Genomic DNA, 25,500 nt, shown 5'->3' with positions numbered 1-25,500 from the left:
ACCTAAATAAAACTCAGTTATTTAATGCTATTTCTGGCATAGTTGCTGCTGGTTAAAAAAATAATTTTTCAATGCTTAATTATTACTTTACTTAAAAAATGCTGCAAACCAGAATTATTCTGGGTGATTTTTATTTGTGTTGCGTTCCTTCTATCTGCAGTTTTAGTGTATTATGGTAATATTAATTAACAAAATAATTACTTATAAGAGGGATAATAAAATCACAAAAAACAATGAAAGGTCACAGACACAAACCCTTGATATATTTAACAATATAATAAATCTATATCACACTAGTTTTACCCTCTACTGACAAAAAATATTGAAATGAAATTCTATTCATCCCTAACTCTTGTCTATAATGGTGCTACTTCAACGCTTTGAACCAAGCCATTGCATTAGGTTAAGGTGAAAATCCGTCTTTGGCTGCCTCTGTATTTAGTTGCATCCATCAGGCGACCAACTTTGACCCACTTTGCTTTCCATGCTCTTGCTGATGTCAAGTAACAGCTGACATGCAAACTCGGCAAAAACACAAAGTCACCAGATTTGTCTCTAGTTGCTTATTTGAAAAAAAAAAAATAAAAATCCAAATTGCTTGAGGGGTTTGAAGAATCCTCAAATCTAGTGACAAATTTGCTAAGATGGCAGCACTGGACTGTCATCTCTAGTGTCCCTACACTGCTGAGAGCAGCGCAGATGACTGCAGCCCGAAGTAGAAACCAGTGGTGCTTTTTTATTAAAATTCAAGTAAATTTAAACAATTCATGATAACATTTATTTTGAACTCCTTTAAGAATAACTGGGCAAATATACAGTATGAATTAACATATGCTTTACATAATTCTAAAGGTGGGGTGGCTTTTTTTGCTCTAGTTCTGCACCATGATTAATAAGTGCAGTGGAATTCCTATGGTATTTATTCACATTAATAAAGGAGGTGATCAGCATGATTTATACTGCAAGATATTTTTAGTAATTCAAGGAAAATCCTTAGCATAAGAGGACATTCCTCTATTTTCCACAAACACACTCCTCTGGGTTTCCTTGTCTCCTGATCTAATCTGCCCCACACTGTTTTGATGTTCAGCTGTCATCATGTCAACCTTTATCAGGCTGAGAGCAAAAAGCAACCGAGCCAAACACACGCTGAACACAATCTCTTATTATGATCAGCTTTCATTAGCAGCACCAGAGGAGTGGCTCTGGCCCAGCGCATGCCTGAGTAATAACACCTTCTTACTACTCAATTCAATACAACTTTTTGACAGTGAATAGTGAATGACAGAAGTCCAATAAAACTTTTTTTTTATTAGTGCAGAGCCAGTCCAGATGACCCTTTGTGATACCAGCTGGCTGATAAAGGGCAGTGGGGACTTAGTGGAATTAAAGCACTTTAGGAGGGCTGTGTGGCCTTGGTGTTGGCCACGGATCAGGTGAAGGTTTTGGGAGTTACTGTGGACTCGGCTCTGAGGTCAAGGGAGGAAAACCTGAGCAGTGAAGGTTAATAAGTTATTCGAAACTTATTTGGCAAGCAATAATGAAGGAGTTGGCTCTGCTGGATGTAATGAAAGAAACTTCCTGAGACGATTTGGAAAACTTATGAATTTGCTTACGAATGAGTCTAAATGGCCAAACTGGTTAAAAAAATTTTGTGCAATATTTTAAAACAGAAGTTAGTAAAAAAAAAACGTGTGATATTGATGGCTTTAAAGATGAGAACTCAAGCAGTTATTAAAACCTCAGAGTCAGCAAATCAAGCATCCACATTTGAAGGACTTTACCAGAATTAGTTGTTTTATATCACCCAGGATGAATGACATAGTCTGTATCTTGCAAAATGAGACATAGTATGACCAATTGCAAGATAATAAAACAAAATTTTTTTTGGTATCAAGATGTGGTACAGACAAATTGGTAGAGGTTAAACTTGGTATCTAAATGTGGTAAAAAAAAACAAACAAACAAAAAAAAAAGATTAATAATCTGATGAAAGAAAGGATGCATGAGAATTGGATACAACACAGGACAATATTCACCCCTCCTCCTTTGATTCATTGGTTAGCATTATCAGCATTATCACACTACCTTCTTGTGGAGGTAGTGTGATAATGCTGGGGGTTCATGTTGGCTTCTTATTACCGACTGATCAATGTTTTCACTCCATCCAAGTACTGATACTGGTCATGCAGATTTCTGGTCATGAAATCCATATGCTGCCCTGATTTTTATTTAACTGAGGATGAAGTGGGAGATTTTCAATCTGACATCTGGTTTTCCTGAGCAAAATCTGTTTGTGTGTTGGATGATCTTGAGATCAAAGATTTAATAGCTTCATCTGTTTGTCATATTGTTATGCCTAACTGGTATTCTGTTAGGCTAGGTAAAACCAAATGAAGGAAATGTATCCATGGTGCCAGAGACGGGGTTCCCATATAAAAAAAAAGTAGGAAACATAATCTCCTTTAATTTTACTTCTCTTTTGAGTAAATTAGAAATCATACCCAGTTTCTAATGTCATTTTTCCATATTATCCAAAGTTAATGAGAATTTTCTTTACAATGGCGGAAATGAATATATTGTGCCCTTTTCTTACCGATATCTTTCAGGCAATACATTTTCCTCCTCAAGACTGTAAGCTCTGGCTATGTTACCAAGACAAATGAACTAAAACCCAACCAGAACAGCTTTTAAATCTAGGAAAACTGAATGCAAAATCACTTTAAAAAGATGCATTAAGTTTTACTTTACAAAATTTGAACATCTTTAACTTGAAATAACTTTAAACACTTTATTATCCAAAAGATATTGTTTGTCTATGTCTTAGTTTTAAGTTAAATTTCTGCAATAACCTTAGTCTCTTTTTTTGTCCCATATTTCCACCTTTACTTTTAGTGGAAATATGTATGATTGTATTTCCACTTTATTTACCCATCGCCAATCCATACATGTTCGCAATTTGATTATCTGGTCAATGTTTAGCTTGTCGGGTTGGAGATGTTTTTTTTTTTTCTATTTGTCTTCAAGCGAGACATTAAAAAACATCTTCCCTCACTAGAGTATATATATTTTAGTGTCTAAAGTGACGACTACCTCAAAAACTCTAAAAATATCAGCCCCTCCACTTTGTTTTAGGCTTTCAAGGTCTGAAAATATCTCAGTCAGTCAGCCAGTTGGATTTAAAGGGGATTGGTACATCACAGGGTGAGCTCAGAGCAGATAGATCCAGTCCTTCCATCTTTATCCCAACCAAACTTCAACTTCAAAGGATACTTTGTTCTTTGCGATAAATAAAAGGACAAAAATATTTCGATTTTTAAAGAAAAAATATTTTCATGTTTTCTTCTACTCTCTTTTGTGCATTTGAAAATATGGCAGACAGCTGAGTAAATATTAAATACATGTCAGACTATTTGACTATTTTTAACAGCACAACTCAAAGGCTGTTGTGGGCAATTGTTCTCAAAACCGCCACACCCTGGCAGGAGAAATGAAGTCAATGTGTCATTCAAAACTTTGACCCATGGATCAGAACGGTCAAGTTAGAAGATTGGAAACTGTCAGACATTATAATAACTCAAAGAAGTTTTGTCAGCCTTTGAAAAACATCGATAGCACAACACAGCACTCGGGTCTAGATACAACGATGGAGGGGGAGGCAATGAAACTGAGACAAAAGCCATGAAGCATGGTGAAAATGGATCACATACTTACCTTGAATATCCTCTTCAACTATAATTTATGAAAGAAATGAACTGCTGGTAGGCATGCAACAGAGAAGAAAACCATTTAAACACCAGTCAATTCATGCGGGAAGATACAAGAAGACAGAGGAAACCAACTCTAAAGCTACATACATTTAATAAAGGCTTCTAGCCACAGGAATATCAGAAACCCCTTAAATATATTTAAAAGGAGGTGCAAAGTGAGAACATGGGAGTGTGAGCTGTTTATCAAATAGTTTACTAAGATATTAGAGTTTTATGCTGACAACAATTTCTTTTAAAGCATTCCTGAACTGAGATGCTTGAAGTGATACCAAAACCAGCAAATAAGTAGCATTGTATAATTCAGTACTGTCTCCCAGCACTTAGTCCTGCATACTGCCTCTCAGCTGGCTGAAAAAATGTCAAACATATTAATGGTATAGTGGAAGATTTACACACATTTTTTAAGAGACCTGCCCTCTCCACAAAAAAAAAAAAAATGTACATGCACAACCCTGTACCCGCTCCCGAGAGGGAACGGCCAACAGTGTGCAGGAGCCCATTAATCCTCGGGCACACACTATTTAAAAGTTGCTATTTGCATCGCTCATACAAGTTTATTTTCCAAAAGAAGGTTTGCAATTTTTGTCAGACTCACCACTGGTAAAAAAAAAATCGGTATGGGCACGCACGATAGCCTTACGTAAACATATCACCAGAATAATTGACAATTATGATGACCACTTATTTCAATGATCCACCCGGAAAAAAGAACATTCTCCACTATACCTTTAATGTAAAAGTTTTAGTCACAATAAAATGGACCGTAATGGTTCATGACAAATTTGCAGCTGACATCAAAACCACCAACATTTTCACATTTTGACCAAATGTGAAAAGAGTGGTCTAGTCAAAGTTTGGACATGAATCTGATTACCATGCTGTAATTTAGTAAACGATTAATCCTCAACTGGAGTATAGAGACTGTAAAATATACCTTTAGCTGACAGAGCAAACCACTTACAATAGTAATAATATCGAAATTGTAAAAATTTTGCACTTAAGATAAAAACAACAATTTTCATCTGTCACTACGCTCCATCCAGAACTCTTCAAATGGAAAAGTGCAGTTTAATAAAAGTCTTCTTTAAGGAACCTTTGGCGATCCAATTATTAATCGATTAATAATCATCTGGAGCAGCGGTTTATCCAGCTTTTCTCCTCCAATAGAGAAATATTAATTTGTAACCTGCCCTTTGCATTTACACATCATCTTTGTATACCATCAAAAATTCTAAACATCTGAAATATTTCAATGTAAAAGATGCAACAACAGAAACCAAGACATTTTTAAATGAGTTTTCACTGTGCTATAAAATAACAATGATTCCAAACAGCAGGAGTTTCATACCTAAGGTTGTCCTGGCAGGCGTGGCGTCACTTTTAATCCAGAAAGAAACCCAGGAGAGAACCACGGTGAGAATACAGGGGATGTAGGTTTGGATGGTGAAGTAGCCCATCCTCCTGCTCAGATCAAAGTACACCGTCAACAGCACATAGTCACCTGTAGGCAAGAAACAGAAACGACAGTATTCCTTATCAGCAGAGTCATCTTAGGTCATTAGAGTCTCTGTAATTACAGCGCTGAAGTAATTAGGAAGTATTCAACAGATGAGTTCTGTAGATTTTTGTCAAAGCTGGTAAATCTGTTCATGCAGGCAGTAAAGAATTGCTTCCTCTTTGGATGGAAAGGGTTTACGATTCCTTAGAATCTGCATGAAAGGGCATGATGGGAGTTAAAAAGACAAGGAGAGGAAACAGAGATACATTTTCCAGACAGAGACAATATCTGCCCGTCACTCTGCTGTCCTCATAGATGTGTTAATTGTCAGTGAGTAGAAGATATTGAGCTCCATTTGATGGAGAACTATTATGTGTCCTGTGTTCCACATTTAAATACAGCTTAAAAACTTGAGTGGGGGATAATTTTTTAACAAATCTGCCAGCCGTTAATGAAAACAGTAAATGAAAGGAAGCAGAGGGTGACCTTTTGTCCGTCTCTCACTTCTCAATTGCTAAAAATTGCAGGTGCACATGACAAAGGAAATGTACTCCCAGTGGCAGATTAGTGCTCAACTGTTCCATGATTATGTACTTGTGTGTGTCGGAAAATAATGGCTTTAATCATTTTTATTCATACTACTGTAACGATGTAACAACAGCACACAAACAAATGAAGGGTTGTTAGTTTCTTCTACCAAGCACAATGCTGCAGAGAAGAAAACTTCAGTCCCATAACAACATATTTGAGATAATTAGTTGCTGCTTTCCTGCTACGGCTGCATAGAATAGTCTCATTAAATTTATTATGATCCTCGGGCTATGATACAATCCAGGAATTCGAATATAACCTACCTAGAAACCTTTTCAATTTCTTGAACAACAATTACAAAAAAAATTTTTATTGTTTTTTTTTGTGATGGAACACAAGGGTTCCAGGATACATGTAAATATCAATCAGAAAGCTTTATAAAATAGCTGAAACTGAGTCGTATAGGAAGGAGAATTAATGAAATTTAATCTTAAATCTCATCACTATTCTGGACTTTGATTGGGATATTTAAAGAGCTGAATATATGGGGAGCAGTGGGCTGCATTTGTGCAGCACCTAGGGAGCAGTGTGGGGTTAAAGGGGAACAAAGTTTTTTTTACATTGGGCCCTTGATTTTACATTATTACCCCATGTTCTACTCACCCATATTAGTTTTGTGTCATTTGGAGCTATTCTGAAGATATTCCATTAGGTTATATCCAAGTAATGTCTTCCTATGGGCTACGAGTTGAAGGCACAAACTAAACTGCTCATAATTTATCATTTATGGTAAGCCAGCATTCATAACATGTAGGCGAATCACTGTCTCCCAGACATCTGTGGTTATATTTTTTATATTTATATTTTTTAAAACAAAGCGGAGCATGTATGACGTCACCCGCGTGCCGGACTGGAGTTGTGACAGGCAGCCTGGGCCACAGGCGGCAACGCTCTACCCCTTATATTAATTTGGCTTATTAATCTGAATCATTAAATTCCATTTCGAGAGCGAGATCATCTGTGGTAGTAGCACTAGACATCTTCCAGGCATGTGAGCAAAACTACTGTAGTTGAAGTTCAGCGGACAGGATGAATGAATGGTAGCCGGCGCGTATCTTCCATATCTTGGAAGGATGCAAGGATCTTGCAATATTTTGAAAACTGCCAGCACCATAACTCACAATGGAAATTGATGCTTTTAGAGTGGCATGACACATTTTCCATTAGACCTGGACTTCTGACAAGATCACCTTTTCCCACATATTTACAGTGTTTACGGATTTGTGGCACTCCTGGTTTAAAGTAAAATTGTGGATCTCTGTAGCTCAGAGTAGCCAAGGACCCCATACAAGATTTTCTGTTTAATAATACTTTTAACTAGAATTCTACTTTTGAAAATATTGAATGAAGACAGATTGAGCAGAGTCTCTTAAAAGCTGCAAAGAACATGGGGTTAGGCTGTATGTGAAGCAGGCTGAAAACTCTACTACTGTAGCCACAACTATATTAAAAAATAAAGTTTGATTTAAATCTTTGTCTTTTTAAATGGCTCTATCCATCTAGTCCAGGCTTAAATTTGGTAGGTCCGTGACAAAACGTGGAAAATTGTTCTACAAATGCTCTAGAGCAAATCTGACTTGTGGGTTACATTAAATCTGAATACAAAACTGTCACTTCCAGCTAAAATAAGCTCAATGGAGTAGAACAGTAAGGCGGTGTAATTTTCATCTTTTCTATCTCGAACACCAACACCAGAATGTTTAATTTCACAGTTCCTCTTGAATATTGTCACACACACCATGAGCTATGACAGCAAAAATGTATCTCCTCTCACAGATATGTTATCAGTATTTGCAAGGCAGCAACCCCTGCATGCATTCTAGCCAATTCCTGTTTACAATGTTTAAACAACAGCGACCTCTGTTTGCATACTTTTAGCTCTTATTCCAAGATGCTTTGAAAACAATTGTCTACAGACTGTCATGGTGTACAGTCAAGGAAAATTTACAGCCCCCAATTGACCCAAAAGATTTAGCTAATGAGATAAGGGTAATTCACCTGAATATTTCATGAAATGCTCAAATTGCGCTAAAGTGCATTTTCTGTTGATAATTGATATAGTCCCTCAGTTTAGATTTACATAAAATTGTAGACGGGGGGTTCAAGTATATTTACATATCTCAATTCAGTTCAAAGACAATTCAAAATGCTTTGCATGGGAGTAACAGAAGGACAGTAAAAGCTGAATAATAGTAAAGATAAATGCAGGTAGTAAGCATATAAAAAAGTTGGACCAAAACTTGAACTGATAATCCTCTACTGCCTTTTTTTATTCGTCCATTATATGATTCCTTATCTTCTGCTTATTGGATTGAGTCGGGAGAGCAGCAGTTTCAGCAAAGCTTCTGAGATTTTTCTCTCCACAAACAGCTCCTTTAGCTCTGCAGGAGGAAGCCTGAGGTGTTCCCAGGCCAAACTAAGGGACAGAGTCCCCCAGTGTGTCCTGGTTCATCCCTTGGGCCTCCTCCCACTCCTGGTGGAACGTGGCTAGCACACCTGCTAAGAGAGGCGTTCTGGGAGGCATCTGGAAAAGATGTCTTAACCACCTCAACAGACTCATTTTGATGTGGAGGGGAAGCAGCTAATCTGAGCCTCTCTGATGACTGAGCTCCTCACCTTATCTCTAGGGGAGTGCCCAGTCATCCTGTGGAAAAAGCTAATTTCAAACGCTTGTATTTGGGATCTTAATCATGATCCAGATTTCATGACCATAGGTAAGGATTGGGACAAAGAAAGGCCAGTTAATAGAGAGCTTTTTCGCTCAATTTTATCTTCACCACAACAGACAGGTCCAGCATCAGTATCACAACGGCAGCCACATCGATCAGTCCATCAATCTTCTGCTCCATTCCGCTCTCCCTCGTGAATAAGACTATGATATTTGAACTCTTCAAATTATGGCAGGAACTCTCCTCCAACATAACGGGTAAACATGCCACCTCTTTCAGTTCAAGAATCATCGCCTTGGACTTGGAGGAGCAGATTCTCATCCTGGCCACTTCACATCTTCCCATGTCATTTGCAAGAAGCAGGGGGAGAATCCTCTGGTCCCCAGATCAGACCCAATCGAGCCATTGGCTGTGTCTAGAAACCCTGCCCATCAAGGTTATGAACAGAACTGGTAATGGAGGGCAACCTTGCCAGAGTCCAACATGTATGGGGAACAGGTCAGACTTAATGCTGGCCATGGGGACCAAACTTCTGCTCATCTTGTACCGAGACCGGATGGCCCCACGTAAAAGGCCCAGAATGATGTTGAAGAGGTCTGTCAACAATGAGAGCCTGACGACACCCATAGACCTACAGTAAGGTACTCATGTGAATCTCATCCACCCTCTAACCCTTAAAAACTTGTAGTCTTTTGACCACTCGGTGACTTTAGCCTGGGTTATAAATGAATCAGACCGTGACCACCCTATCAGTTCTTCCATCATGGCAGACGTGCCTGTTGATTTGGGGAGATCAAAGTATTCCTTTCAACTTCTGAGAAGGTCCTCATATGAGCTCAGCAGCTCCCAACTCCCACCAAAAACAGCTTTCCCCAGCAGAGGTGGCAGAATGTTTACAGAATAATTTTAAAGTAACTGTCAGTCTTTTGCTGCGGTCTCTACAGCTTAAGCTCAACAGCATCCTTCCTGCTCCTTCATTTCTTGTGCCACTTTTTCCTTCCTCCCATGCAATATCCATCCTTTTCCGCTTTCCTTTGTGTACAATTCTTGTCTCCATTCTTCTAGGCCTTCTCCCTTTTCCCTTTCCTTTCATATATCCCTGATCACCCTGTTGCTACTTTCTTCCTCCTTTATGAATTTGATTTGTCCAATACATCAAGTACATATACTTGTTTTTTGTGCCCACCCCTTTATTAACTTCTACCATGTTTAATTATTAATGTTCTCCTTCGTATGCTGCCTACCTTTCTTTATTCCTTTCTTATAGTTTTTCTGTTTAAATAAGGTGCACCCACAGAAGAAAATATCTTCAAGGTGTAATGTTTTGCTTCAAAAGGTCTAAACTGTTACCATGGAACATGCATAGGAACCATGGCGACATCAGGAGATATGCAGAACTTGCTGAAGGAACCATCAACACCCTTTCATGCCTGGAATCCTAGTGACCCTCTTGACATAGCAGAAACATATTGGTTAGGAAATGAATGTCAGGGTTCTTCAACATTATCACTGAAAGGAGTAGGCTTTAAGAAATAATTAGACCATTGATGGTAAACCCTATGGATCTGCCTGAGGTCTGAAAGATTTCATTATGTTCATTTGGTATCCTGTAGCGACATTTAATGTAAATTTAAATACAAAAAGAAAACATGAGCATTTTCTTTCAACTGCATTTACTTCGACTAATCTGACATATTTTGAAGAGAAAAAAAAAAAGAGATTAAATTGGAGAATTTAAATGACATTTTCTTTTCCGTACCAGCAGGCTGCTCTATTTGAGGAATTAATTCAGATGGAAGGTTTCCTATATTATAATAAAACCACTCAGAAACCTGATACAATGACCATCCAAGCAAAGCACTAGTCCATTTTAAAGAGTCTTAACTCCTGGATCTAACTCAGGGTGAAAAACAGGGTGATCAGTAAAGGGGAACACAAATAAATTTGTTTTTGTGGATAATTTATATATTTTTTTAATGTAACCATCTTATTTAACACAAACTGACAAACAGAAAAACGTTTTAATATTTATTTTTTGTGGTCCCCCTTACTTGAATCTTGATCTGAAGACAGAAATAGACCTATGATGTCCTCAAAGCAACTTAACATTACTGGATTCAATTAGTGATAAAATAAGGATTTTCATATTAAAAATTCCTAATCTTAATACAATATGGTATGCTAATTTGATTAAGCTTTTCTGAAAATGCTGTGAACCAATACATCACTAGGCAGCCTCTTTGGGTCGATACTTTAGACAGTAGTTTTGGGGGGTGGGGTTTACTCTAGGAACTCTAAAATATTAGTTGGAATTTGTAAACCACCATTATTATGGTTAAATTTGTTTCTAATTATGGATGTAATTTGTTCATAGAGAAATATTCTCATTGAATACTTTGTTCTCCACAAAACAATGTGCTGGCTACAAAAATCACACAAAAATCCTCAATGGTAATCAAATTTATTAATAAATGGAGGCTGGTATCTGGAGTCACACACAAAATTGAAGAGGAAAAACACACTATAGTCTCATCCAACCTTGATGTAATATCCTTAAAACTGGTCAACATGAGGCTCAGTATTGTGTGTGGTGCCCATGTGCCTGTATGACCTCCCTACAATGCTTGGGCATGCTCCTGATGAGGTGGTGGATGGTCTCCTGAGGGATTTCCTCCACGGCCTGGACTGAAGCATCCACCAACTCCTGGACAATTTGTGGTGCAGCGTGACGGTAAATGGATGGAATCGTGATGTCCCAGAGGTGCTCAATTGGATTAAGAATTGGGGAAAGAGTGGGCCAGTTCATAGCTCCAATGCATTCATCTTGCAGGAACTCCTTCAGCCACATGAGGTATAACACTGTCCTGCATTAGAAGGAACCCAAGGCCAACCATGCCAGCATATGATCTCACAAGGGGTCTGAGAACCTCATCTCAGTACCTAATGGCAGTCACACTACCATTGACGAGCATATGGAGAGCTCTAAAGAAATTCCACCCCAAAATATTAGTGACCCACTGCCAAACTGGTTATCCTGAAGGATGTTGAGAGCATTTTGCTTGCCATGGTGTCTACAAACTCTGTCATGTCTGTCACATGTACTCATTGTGAACCTGCTTTCATATGTGAAGAGCACGGGGTAGAAATGGCGAATTAGCCAATCCTTTTACTCTGCACAGTTCTGGGTTGCGAGCACAACCCCCTTCTGCTGATGTCAGGCCCTCATACATTTCTCATGGAGTCTGTTTCCAACCGTTTGTGATGACACACATACATTTGTGGCCTGCTGGAGGAAATTTTGCAGGGCTCTGGCAGTACTCCTCCTGTTTCTTCTTGCACAAAGGTGGTGGTAGCAGTCCAACTGCGGGTTGTTGTCCTGTTACGACCTCTGGATACTACACTGACAGACACAGCAAGCCTTCTCACCACAGCTCGCATTGATGTATTATCCTGGATGAGATGCACTACCTGAGCAACTTGTGTGGTTTGTAAAGACTGTCTCATGCTACAATAATTGTGAAAGCACAATCCAACATTCAAAAGTGACCAAAACCTCAACCAGAAAGAATAGGTAATGAGAAGTGGTCGGTGGTCCCCAACTGCAGAACCACTGCTTTATTGAGTGCGTCTTGCCAAATCCGCCTGTTGTCCATTCCATTTGCACAACAGCATGTTACATTGATTATCAGTGTATTTTGAGGTGATTAAAAAAATAAATAAATAAATCGGTAGAGCTACATTCTTTTAGAGCCAACAGATTTATTTATCTAATGATTTTGTTTTTATAATCTTCACAGGCTCATGACGGCTAAACTATAACTGGACCACAGGTGTTTCAGCGTGGGTGAAGTTCAAGTGACCACACAAATGAATCTTTCGCATTTTTTGCATGAGTGCTTTACTCTTCCACATGCTGCGTGCTTTAATTACAGTTTTCTGGGTTCTGGCTAAAAGCTCTGAGGGATATGCTGAAATAAAGAAGAAATTGAAAAGATGTATTCCAAGACACGGGACAAAAGGCAAGGGAGTTTTAGATTTTTCATAAGGGAGTAAGGCTCAATATTCAAGTGAGGACACATGAAGAAAGAAAGAAAATGATTTATATTAGTACCTCTCAAATTTAAATTTAGAAAAGAACTTCACTCCCACTGCTTTGAAAGAATTTTCAAGGGGATGAAGGAGCAAAACACCAGAGTCTTTAGGATTCCACGCTGGGGCCGTTTGAAGAGGCCGCTGCTGAATTGATAATTACTAAGGCTTTGGAACCGGGTCCCAGGCGGTGCAGTGGTCGGGGATGTGTCCACTCTGTCTTCATTATAAAACACCCCCATATGCACGTGTTTATGAGAGAAGAAGGAAACAAATTCGAGGAGATTCAGGGTGTAGACGAACACTTTTGAAGTTTGCCACGATGTAAATTAATGACAGGTATTTTTAGCCGGGAGCTAATCATCATGCATGTGCTGATCGAGCCCCAACAAAGTGAAACAGGACGGAGGTAATAATTGAGAAAATGGCCAATCTTCTTAAGCAGCATGAGGTAAATGCGAAGGTTTGCAGTTATTTTTGAGCATCTCTGCAGGAGATTAGTTTGGTGGCATTTTGACAAATTCATCAGGTTTCCAAGAAAAATTATTTGTTAACACATCAATGAGGCTCAGTTAACTTTTCATGTATTACAAATATTTAACGATTCAAGAACTGATCTCATTACAGTGGATCTAAATAGTATACACACCCCCGTCAAAATGCAAGGCTGTTCGTGTAAATTCAGCGGGGCTCTAAGTTAAACGCTAATCCTTTAACAATCAAGTAAAGCCAAATAAAGGTCCTTCTAAAAAAACAACCATTTTTGAATCTGATATTAAGATACATTGAAAATGAACTCCTGTCTGATACACATTTAAGCCTAAAGTTTAAAATGTAAAGATATGCCGGTTAGGTCCTCAGTCTTCCTCAGTCAGCTCCAAGTGATGCTCAACCAGATTAATGGCTAAATGTTGCCGGCTCACCTTTCTCACCAAACTTGCAGTGAATATGCTAAAATACAGCACTCTGAAAAGACATCTCATGCTTCCACTACTTGTGGATGATTTTAAGGATTTTTTGGGACACTCAATCTTCCACTTGTTTGCAGATTGTAGTCTACTGAACAGAATGAGACCTTTTAGAGGCTAAAGAACCCTTAACATAGCATATATTTTAAACATGACTACATGTGTTGCACCCTAGGTTTCCAACTGCTAATCTTAAATTTTCTGAGACACTGAATTGTATGATTTCAATCACTCTAAGCCATCTGTAATGAGTTTACATTACCTTTATAACCTTCAACACACTACTACTAAATGATGAAAAAGTGCAGCTCCAACTGAGAGTTAAAATTGACTTTAGGTTAAAAATTATGCATACCAGGAAGGATAATTGGACACAAAGGTGCCGTAACAGAGCACTGGTTAAGGATGTAGCTATTTGTACAACTTTGTTCTTGGACATTTCTAACATTTTGTTTTCTTGTTTTGTGTCCATTTGTACACCATCCCAATAGAAATACACATGGTGCTATTTCTGATCTTATTATTTTTTTATTAATGACAGAAATCTGACATTAGTTCCACATTAGATCTAAAACTATATCCTAATTAGCATTCTTAGTGTGCAATGCAGCAAGAAATAAAAATACTGGAGAATGTGTTTATTGGTCTTCGCTGATATAGGAGTTTTACGACAAACAACCAATAACTCAATTCTGTAGGATTCGGCCAAACAAAATGAAGTTATACAACTTATTTCCTCTGAGCTCCTCAATAATTAGATGCCACTCCCCATTTCCCCATCTCCTAAACCATAATCCTGTTCCTGGAATATTCATGAACATAGTTTCAGCTGCTAGAAAGCTGAATCAGGTCACATTATGCAGATCTGGGCCCCGTCTCTCTGAAGATAAAGTACCGTATGGCATTTACCAGGAGGAATAGGCAGCTTCTAAATAAGGTTAAAAGGGGTTAACAATAGGTCTGTGTCTCCTGTATTTCTGTCAATTATTTAAGCTGCTGGAATCAATTTTTATTTCTCAAGGTCATGTAAGAAACATAAAAAATGTATAAAGAGCTGTGTCCACATGTGGAAGCAGAAAGGTTTTACCGTTGTCTCTAGATTCCAAGCTGCAAAACACACATAAAGACATGCAGGAGAGGAGGAGGAGTGAATAATTAAACGTCCTTTTTAATCTTTAATCCTAGTGATTAATGTCGGTGAAAAAAACCTATTTGGCCTTATACCCAAAGGGGAATACTTATGAGCTTCAAGACTGTAGTGATATGATTACATTTATAGGCATGGAGCTAATGATAACATGATAACCTGTAGAGCTTTAAGGGAGTAAAAAGTTCAAGGGCCTGAAATCTGCTCACTTTAGGTGACCAGTCGCATCCATTAGGGTTTGTATAGGAAACAACTCAGTGTTCCCTGGAAGAATATTTATACCCCTTAAACCTTTTGCCAGATTAAAACCAAAGAGTTTAATACACTTTTTCTAATCAGAAAAAAAAGACAAAGCTGTGCTGTGTATTTTATCAGTTCCAATAAGTCTGTATAGAAATACCATATTTTCCGGATTATAAGCACTTATTTTTTTCCCATGCTTTGAACCATGCAGGTTACGTATGTGAAGGTGTGGCTTTTCTATGGATTTTTCTTTAACTGCCAGGGAGCGGAAGTTAGTGTTGGAAATCAAAGAAGAAAACGCTATTTTTTTTTTTTTACCACAAGAATAACTAGGATTGACAGTGAATAAATGTCCCAAATTCACACATTTTGATATTTACCACATTAAAGCTGTGGAACCAATGAAGAGACTTTGTGCACCTCCTGCAGAGCTGAAATCAAAAACTGAATAAGCCCCATCTTTCAATAGAAGCTCTTACTGCCGCCAGTGAATAAGCCAACAGGAGCATTCTTATTCATCAGTACTTTGGGGCAAAATTAACAGCTCCCCTACACAATTGGTGGGGGAAAGTTCAGAAGATATCAGTGGCATATATGTACGTTTCCAGTTAAAATCAATAAAAAATAAAAATTTGTGGGTGCAGCTTACAGTCATGTACGATCAAGAATCCGGAAAATACTTTTACATTTACTTGTAATTACAGCTGCTTGTCATTTGGGCTGGGTTTCTAACATCTTTACACTGGCACCCAGAAAGATATTTTTGCCCATTTAGAACATCTAAATAGATCCATCTTAGCCAACATCAATGAAAAGCAGCAGTGGACAGCAATTTTCAATCTTTGCCTCAGATTCGGAGATGGATCAAAGTCTAGGCTTTGACTGCGCCATTCTAAGCCATCCATTTGATGAATTTTGTGCTTGAAATGACACATAAGGGCTTTCCATAACCATATCTTGACCATTTACTCACCTGCTGTTGTTCTAAGCAGGTCTGTCGTGTTTCGGAGCCCCATGAAGTCAAACTGATAAAGCCTCCAATATTTCTGGTCTGAAGTCTCCACAGAGTTTCGCTTCCACTTGTAAACAATCTCTTCCCGCGGGTAGCCATCTGGAATCCACACAAAGAGTGATTTAAGTGTATGTTTGTTTGTGTGTGGGTGTGTGTGTGTGCAATTGTATAGAAACAAGAGTGAGGACCATTTTTCCAATTTCACCATCACAATGAGGACTAGTTGTTGTAAAGTGAGGACATTTTGCTGGTCTTCACAACATATTTTGCTAATGGTTAGGTTTAGGGCCCAGGTGTCAGTTGGGTTAGGGTTAGGGTGGCATTGAGGCATTGGTAATGGGTAGGTTTAGGGTTAATTTTAGGGTTAGGACATAGAAAGGGGTGAAAATGACTCAAAATCTATGGAAGCCAATGGGAGTCAATACATGGCAGAACAAAAGTGTGTGTGTAAATTGATAAGGCAAAAAATAAAGGATCATAGTAAAACTGGAAGGCTGGAGAGGATTTCTGCAGCATTGCAATTTTTTTATATGCATGATTTATGCCAGAGTTCTGCATGATTTATACAAAATTATACAGCAGGTTTTCATTGGAAATTCAGTGGACTCAGACCAACTGAGCAATCAGTCTTAACTTGTTTGCTTGGGCTCTGCTGAGGTGTATCTATGGAAAACAAAATCACTGTCATGTAAGTGAAGGTAATTTCTTTTTTTTTTTCAATTTCAGTGGAGTAACTTCACAGCGTTCCAGTTAAAACCTTTTACAAATCCCTATATTTTTTTTTATACTGTAAATATGGAACAAATGAATGTGTTACCGCTAAGCACTTGCAAAAAATCTAATTTCTCTCTCCTAGATAAAATGGACGAGGTATTTATTTATTTACAAGTTTATCCTTAAAAGATCAAACGGGAACAAGCAGTAAATCAAAGCCACCCACTGGTCAGAGATTATGTTGTGCTAAAACAAAACTATAATTAACATGCAAATAATGTCAAAATGTTGATAACTCACAGACATTTTACACTAAGGTTTCATTTGTTTTAAACCTAAAGCTTCTTTAGAAATAAGTGCCTATAGTAATAACAGGCCTCCAGTGGCTAGCCTGCTCCCTCTATAAAAGCTTTATTTAGATGTTAGAAGAGAAACCACAATATTGCAAAAAAATTGGGCTTTTCTAACTTTTTTAAAATACTAATTTAGTTTAACATTATTGCCATAATTTTTCTTCTGGCCTTGCACAACTATCTTGACAGCAGACAGTGTTATCATGGTGCAACCAGTGCATCTCTGCAGCTAAAAAAATGTTTCATAGCCTCTAAAAGTCCCCCGAAGCAACATGTTCTTTCACAATGCTATAAATTACAGCCTTCAGAGGCCTTGGCTGCAATATTCTCCCTGTCTGTTCTCCAGTAACGCCTGCTCGTCTTTCACCACAAACAAGTGCAGCTAAATGTGAAAGTTGGATCTTTCAACTGCATCTCTTCCATATAATCAAGACTAGCACATTATAATATTCCCAATTTTCCACCAACCCCCAGTAATCACACATTCACTGCTATTTCCAACCTCCCTATGCAATATTAAAATGACAGGAGCCAAAATGAGTCCTACATCGATTTTGCTAAAGTCACTCAAACTACCCAAAAGAGAATGCTACAGAAACAAGTGTCTGCAACGAGTTTAGTGTAGGGATAACTTTTGCCAACCCTGTGCTATTAGATTAAAACTGAAATATACAATTCTAATCACTTTGTTAATCCCAACGAAAAATTTAATTTGGCTGCATCTTATAGGGATTTCTTTTTTTTTAATCCAGTTGTTGGTGTTTGTTAGCTGTAGGCAGACATAATCTGTAACAGTTTGTTATATATCAGGTCTTAAAAAGCCTCTGACAGAAGACACTTTGTTGTTTAAAGAAATCTTCTGAAGAGAATGCTTACTGTTGTCCATAATATTCTTCACTTTATGAATTAGTGTTGGTGAAATAAACTCTAGAGGTCCCAGAGAAGTTTCTAGAAGAGAGCTGGTCTTCTTTATTAGCATGTTGAGCTTTTTAAAGTAATTTCCTGTGATGCTGGTACCCGAGCAGATGAGACAGTGGTGGCCTAGTGATTAGGGCATTGCACTTGGAATCTAGCGGTTCTGAGTCCAAGCCCCTCTACCACAGACTCTGGGTCCCTGAGCAAGACCCTTACCCCACACAATGGCAGCCCACTGCTCCCCAAGAGGATGGGTTAAATGCAGAGTGAATTTCGTTGCTTTTTACTTGGACAGTGTAATGACAATAAAAGAAAATTCAAATTAAATTCAATGGAGGAAGAGATCAAATTCTCCAAAACAGACTTATAGAAGCTATGTGGCACTCTGTTGCAAACACAGCAGGACCTAAAGTTCTTTAGGAAATACAATCTGCTCTGTCTCTTCTCGTAGATGGTATCACAATGCATCTCCAGTAGAGTTTGTCGTCTAGGTGAGCACCAAGGTATTCATACTCCACCCCCTTAACTTCTCCCATGATGTTCATAGGTTTCAACTTGTTCCTGTTTCTTCTGAAATCTGCAATCATCTCCCTCATTTTTTTGACTTTCAACATCAGGCGATTGTTTCCACAGCATGCCACAAAGCCATCCACCTCTATACTCTGCTTCATGTCCATCTTTGATGCACACATTGATGGCAGAGTCGTCTGAGTATTTCTGCAGAGAACAGGACTGGCTTTCAGAAACAGGTGAAAGATAGAGGGAGCAGCACCATCTTCCAATTTTGCAGACAAACAGGAGAAACAGGAGAGTCAATGGCAGAGGGTGGCAGGATGTCCATATGACTGTGGGCAGGAGAGAAAGATGCTGAGCTTGTTCCTGAACTGAACCTGTTCTATGTATTCAGTTTGTTGCTTCTGTATACTCATCGATTCCCTGCCTCCTTTCTTAAAGGCTTCTTTCTTCTTGTTGAGCAGTTGCTATGGTTTATTATTTGAGAAACATTTCACTGTTCTAGTAGGGATGGTGTTATCTACACAGTTTATGTAGCTGGTAACACAATCAGTCATTGTGCTAATGCCCTCTCCATGTGGCTGTCTGTAGCCTCAAAACAACCTTAGAGAGAATCTACAGCCTTCTGTAACCATCTTCTTACGAGTTATTTTTAATGCAGATTGCCTCATAAACTGGCTTATACTCGGAGCAGAGAAAAACAAGATTGTGATCTTATTTCCCAACAGAAGGCCTTACTTTAGAGATTTAGGAGTCCTTGACATTTACATAAAACACATCCAAAGTTGTGTTTTCCCTGGTACAGCAGCTGAAACTGTTGGCAGTAAGAGTGAGGCACAATCAAAATCACCTGTTATTGCCACAAATGCATTTGTGTCTGTAGCACAGCATACTGTAAATTATTACCTCACATGCAGTATCAGCACAGGCAGAAGCTGGAATGTAAACGGTTACTAACAGAACATTGCTGAAGTCTCTGGGCAAATAATCTCTGGGCTGAAACCCAACTGCCAACAGCTCAATATCTTGGCTGCAGTGACAAATCTTCACATGAACATGTCTTGGATGACACAATCTGTGGTTCACAAGCACTGGCAACCCACCTCCTTTGTGTTTTCTAGTCTTCTTTCAACCTCTCTCTGTCCGTGTGGTCAGAAAGCCTGGCAGAGAGACGTTGGAGTTTGAGATATGGTCCACAGCCCCGTTTCCGTAAAACACATAATGCTACATCGCCGATATTCTGCTGGGTCCTTGCGAGGTCTTGGAATTCTAACTTGTTTCCAAAAAACCTCATATTGCCAATACTGATTGATGGAACAGATGGCTTAAATTTCTTGTCCCTCTCTCGTCTCCATGCTCCTGCTCTGCATCCCTGGCACCTCCTTTTCAACTCAGCTGGTATTTATAGAATTAGCTGTAGTATTATTTCAGCTTTAGAGATCTAAATTAAATGCTCCCGGGTGTCAACTTGCTATGGTTAGATAAGTACTTATGGAAGTATCCAAAAAGGACAGATATCAGTAAAAATCAAGCAGAGCCACTCCAACGTGCAGCCACCTGAAGCAGCACAATTCTTATGTAATATAGTTTCGAACTGCCCTGAATACTTTATTTTAACCAGTCAAAAATTCACCTATTAGGAAAGAGATAGTAGAAGGAATATCTTCTCCAAACATACAACATGCCAAATCCTGAAGCAGATGGGCTACAGCAGCTTCTCAGGGACAATTCTTGCCATTTAAAGGGGAACATAGTTTTTTTTTTTTACATTGGGCCCTTGATTTTACGTTATTACATCATGTTCTATTCACCCATATGAGTTTTTTGTCATTTGGAGCTGTTCTGAAGATATTCTGTTAGTTTATATCCAAGTAACGTCTTCCTATGGGCAAATTACTTGAAGGCAAACTAAACTGTTCATAATGTATTCTTTATGGTACACCAGAATTCATAACATGTAGGCGAATCACTGTCCCTTAGACATCGTGGTTATATTTTTTAGATTTATATATTTTTAAAACCAAAGCGGAGTGTGTATGATGTCATTTGTCGCGCTGTTCGATGTTATACAACTAAAAAATATATAAAGCCCAGAGGAAAGTTACCTCCTGTAACTCTTAACAGTTTCTATTTCTTTGTTGTAATTTGACTAATTTACTTTCCATTTATTCCAAAGCGATGTGTTTTACTTTGCCACCATGTCTGACTTGCTTTCAGACTTATGGCATTGCCATTTAAATGGTAGAGAAGGACAAAAACAGATTTCTGTGGCGTCCTGGTCAGACAGTCATGGAGAATCATGGGCCACCAGCATGCCCCCCCTTCACTTCAACGTGTTCAAATAGCTACAGAGATCAATTGGCCCTATTTCTCATTGAACTTGTATATTTTTGGGAATAAGTGGTATACTTTGCATTACTTTTCTGCCACATGAATGAATTTAGTTTTGCCGACGTTTCAGTGTGAGGAAAGAACCTCCTTAACTTTGACCGCTAAGCCAGGCTTTTACTAACAAAAGGACTCTGCGGCAAAACCTGTATTTGAATGATTTTCGTATCAGAAAAGAAGAGAAATAACCCATGTCACTTCTTTTGTACTAACTCCAGGCAGACTTTAAGTGTTACAGAGAAGAACAATGGGTTAGAGCAGCAGCCATGATGGCCGCCCTTTTAAAAGGTCAGTTTCTGCAGAAATTCTGATCCCATCTGGGTTCTTATAACTAATGTCCTTCTGGTTATAAAGCCAGAGTAAAAAAAATCCCATCTAAAAAGGAGGCTTTGTTTTCTTTATAGTTTCAAATAGAAATACAGCAGCATCAGTTAGAACATTCGCGTCTTTGACCATTTAACCTCACAGCTCGTCTTTCATCCCCTCGCTGCAGCTGTGAAATATTGTATTTACAAGGTGCAAAGAGGTAAAATCTATCAATTTTCAAACTTAAGAAAATAAAATTTTTCTTAATTTAACAGAATTGCTTTCATCTGGTTAACTGAACTTAACAAGGGAGCTGTCAGACTTTCACTTAAAGTGCTTGACTTTGTTGTTACAGCTAGAGACAGCTTGGTGTTGCATCAACTGCACAATACCTAAACTAAAAAAAAAAAAGTTTCAATACTCTAAAAGCCTCCCTGTCAGACCTTGAGCCACTAATTGAAAAATATCTTTCCAAAATGTCTCTCCTCATAATGTCCTGTCAGTGGTACAACTGTTATAAAAGAAAATAAGTAAAATGAATGGCAAAGATTAGGGAGGCTATCAGCACATCCATCAGGTTCATAACGTTCATTCCCCGGTAAATGAAACTGGATGTAACCATTATAGGGGCAGCTTGTGACTTGCCTAACGAGGAACATTTTAAAACCATTTCACATTAGGCTTCGGTTGCGTATTGTAAAACTGGAAAGGCTTCATGCTTCAGCGAGCAAATGAGAGTTCAATATTATATATTCACACCTTTAACTGTTTCACCATTTTGTCACATAGCTGCAGTGAACAAACCAACACAGAAATGTAAAGTTTTTATTTTAGCCGTAAAATTTGAAAACTATCTTTTATCTTCCAATCATGTCTGCTTTAAAGTTGTAAAGAGTTTTAGATCAGATTTAGGTAACTAACATCTAATGGAGCCCTGTTAAAAAAATGTTTATGGAACAATTATACAAAAAAATTATAATAAATAGATAAATAGTCAAACATGGCCAACCCATTCGTTTAAAAGGAAAATCAGTTAAAAGGAGAACCTTTGCCATGCATTGGCAAAAATATAGACTACAGTAACAGGAGAAAGCAGTTGTTGACCGAAAGCAAATATCTCCTGTCTGCATTCGACTACAAGTCATGTTAGCGCAAAACAGTGAAAATCTGTAATGCTATGTTCACACCAGATGCATTTTGGGCAGCAAAAATGCACCTGCTGCTTCATTATTGATGCTGGCCCACTTTAGACGAGCCTCAAGAGCATCTCTGATGCTCCTAAAGCACGTCCAGTAAAGTGTGTACAGATGAGTCTGATGTTCTGCTGCTTTTGTGTTCAATGGCACAGAGCAGCTTTTTGTATTTGCTGTGATAAGCTGGTAAAAAGTAGTTTTAATATATTTTTAAGTGAGAAAGTACACCCCAAAACATTGTCTGTGCAGTCAGCTCATCAAGTTTACGATCCTACTTTAAAATACTTTAAAATATTTTGCTGTTCGGGGCAGCTGGAAGTAGATGTTAGTGTACAAACTGCAAGCACCAGAATAATAACAGTAGACATATTTTTTGCAGGTTTTGACAGTCTAAGTTAATTTAGGCATTTTCAAGCGCATGACATCCCTCAGATGCTCATAAGCTCATGAGGCGCAGCTTCACCTGCTCAGATACGTCAATATGCGCTGCTCCTGCTTCTCTAGATGCGCTGCAGGACCTTTTGAGGCACTTTGAGGCACTTTAACCATTGACTGCATGTAAACCAGCTGCTTCAGTCGCATGCAGTCTGAACGTAGAATCAGAGGCTGCAAAAAGCCTTAATTGGGGCTTCTCTTCCAACAAGAACCCTAAATGTTTAGCGAGAGCAACAATGGTTTAAAAAGTATACTGTATTTATGCGTTTAAAGCCTAGACAAAAATAAGGCCTACAGTAAGATAACACTTCAATCTGTTAAATAAACTAAAAGGTAATGTTCATATTTGCTCTCCATCTAACATGAATGATATAGAACTAGGGCTGCAAATAATGATTTTATTAATCTATTAATCTTTCGATTATTTTTTCAATTAATAATTTGACAATAAACTATCCCTTAAAGAAGAATCTTTACAGGATTAAATCAGGTGATTTCCCATTTGAGGAGTTCTGATGTTGACAGATGAAAGTATTTTTTATTTTAAATGCAATATATATATATATATATATATATATATATATATATATATATATATATATATATATATTTTTTTTTTTTTTTTTTTTACAATTTTGGTATAATTACTTAAGTGGGTTACTCTGTCAGCTAAAGGCATGTCTCTATACGCATTTAAGGATTATTAGAGTACTAAATTAGTTGATGAATTTCAATAACTGATTAATCATATTGTTTCGCCCTATATTGAACAATTTTACATAAAAACATTTTAGTCTCTGAATGTACAACGCTGGTCGAGATATAAACCAAAAAACCTCCAGTAGTAGTGAAAGCTACAGGTGGTTGTAGAGAGCACTGGATCAGTCTGAATGTAGTATGACAAAGGTGAAAGAGTTAGAGGCATTAATAAGTTTGAAAAGCCCTTCATGTGCAAAGGTGAGGGCTCATCTTTCCCCATCATCAGACATCATCCCAGTGTGCCCAACTGCTTTCCCCATCTACCCTTCCTACACAGCAGACCTCCATCCTCTAAACCATCTGCTGTGGACGGCATGCATGCCATTTTTAGGGCAACAGCACAGAGTTGCAAAGAAAACTGAGACAACATGAAGGCAACACTTGTTGCTCAGTTTTAATGCTCTGCAGTGAAGAAGAAAAAAAAAAAACCCGGCTTTCTCAGAGGCAGCAGAGGGCGAGTATGGAGAGCGGCTTTGCTTTTCCAGAAGAATTGACTCATCTCTGCAGACTTGTCCATCTGTTTTTCTGTCTTTTAAACTTTTATGCATACACTTGGAAAGTAAAAATGCAGTGGGCATTTCAAACAGGGACATGAACAGATGTTTGTTGCCCTGAAGAAGACGGCTTCATTGCAAGACGTTAAACCCATGGTGATTAAAAGACAAGAGGCTACATTAAAGTCAGACAGAGCAGAATTACTCTGTTTCTTCTATTCTATATGCTTTGCTTTAATACATTTAATTCAGCTTTGCTATATAAGAAGCATTTATGGATTCACTGTTTTTGGTAAATGATGGTTTATCCTTTGATATTTGACTTATATTCTGTATGTCAACACTTCCAGTGAGACCTGCTGTAAGGAAAATTACAGTCAGTAGCTTTTCCCCAAATGGCAGTTCTGTAATATCTGCCTGCACCATAATGTGGACAAATTTAATATAAGTTTGAAAACTAAATGAACTGGTGAGGGAAGGCATCAATATTGAGCAACAACAAACGCTGACATTTGATCTGTAGCTGCAGTCAGTCGATAATTTGGTCTGGAATAAAATTGCAACATAATGAATATTTATTTTGTTTTTGTTTCATTAAAGTTTAATTTGATCAGGGACTTGTTATTTAAAAATAGGAAACTGTTCTGTTCATCGCCGTTCTAGTCAAAGGCTCATTTGCAGACCATGGCTAAGCTTTCATGCTGGTTTTTTGAAAATAACAAATGCAAGCATTCTAAATTAAAGACATTTAATGTAAAAAAAAAAAATAAATAAAACAAAAGCAAAAATTAAATAAAGAAGAGTCGAGTGAAATAGCAGTAGAAGGATTGTGCGAAGAATAAGCTTTACACTGTTACTAGTTTTTACAGACTTTGATTCTTTAGAGCTAGCCTAATTTAAATAAAAGGGGATGGGTTAAGTGCAGAGAGTTAATTTCGTTGCTCTTTACTTGTGACAGTGTAATGATAAAAAAAAAAAAAATCATTGATGGCTCATTAACAGGCTTTTTTTTTTTTAAAGTGCAATCACCAGAATCGCACCACTTTAACTGATGCATAATACTATTCAATAAATGTATATTCTATAAGAATTATGAAAAGAAAGTCTTCACAGAATTATCAAGTCTTGTGCAAATGCTGCACAAAAAAAATCTCTGTAGAAAAAAACAAAACTATTATTGATGCAACAACATCTCTGAAACAACTTAAAAAAAAAACATCTAAAGGCGCCCACTCCCATAAGGGTAACACCTTTACCTGAAAAAAGGAAGACAGACAACAATGACGGCATAGTGCTTCATCTAACCTGACCTTTAACCTTGATGACTCAGTGCAGTCATCCTTTGAAATCTTTTCCTTTACTTTTTAACTGGGTAACATGTGAAAAGAAACTTTTGAGATACTAAAGGGTAGAACAACAAATAAAACAACCATGCCATTTATA

General features: G+C 37.9%; 1 protein-coding gene across 1 annotated transcript in view; it reads right to left on the bottom strand.

Moving 5' to 3' along the window:
- The window catches only part of LOC119785700 (gamma-aminobutyric acid receptor subunit gamma-3-like), a 156,138-nt gene that overhangs the window by 26,948 nt on the left and 103,690 nt on the right, over window positions 1-25,500 (bottom strand). The window contains exons 7-8 of the mRNA XM_038288497.1: window positions 15,949-16,086; window positions 5,119-5,271 (exon numbers count right to left, since the gene is read on the bottom strand). Coding sequence (XP_038144425.1) covers window positions 5,119-5,271; window positions 15,949-16,086 — 291 coding nt within the window. The remainder of the gene's footprint in view (window positions 1-5,118; window positions 5,272-15,948; window positions 16,087-25,500) is intronic.

Source organism: Cyprinodon tularosa, unplaced genomic scaffold (assembly GCF_016077235.1).
Source record: "Cyprinodon tularosa strain WSP-4 unplaced genomic scaffold, ASM1607723v1 ctg1, whole genome shotgun sequence".
Classification (NCBI taxonomy): Eukaryota; Metazoa; Chordata; class Actinopteri; order Cyprinodontiformes; family Cyprinodontidae; genus Cyprinodon; species Cyprinodon tularosa.
This window is presented reverse-complemented; position numbering and strand designations above follow the sequence as displayed.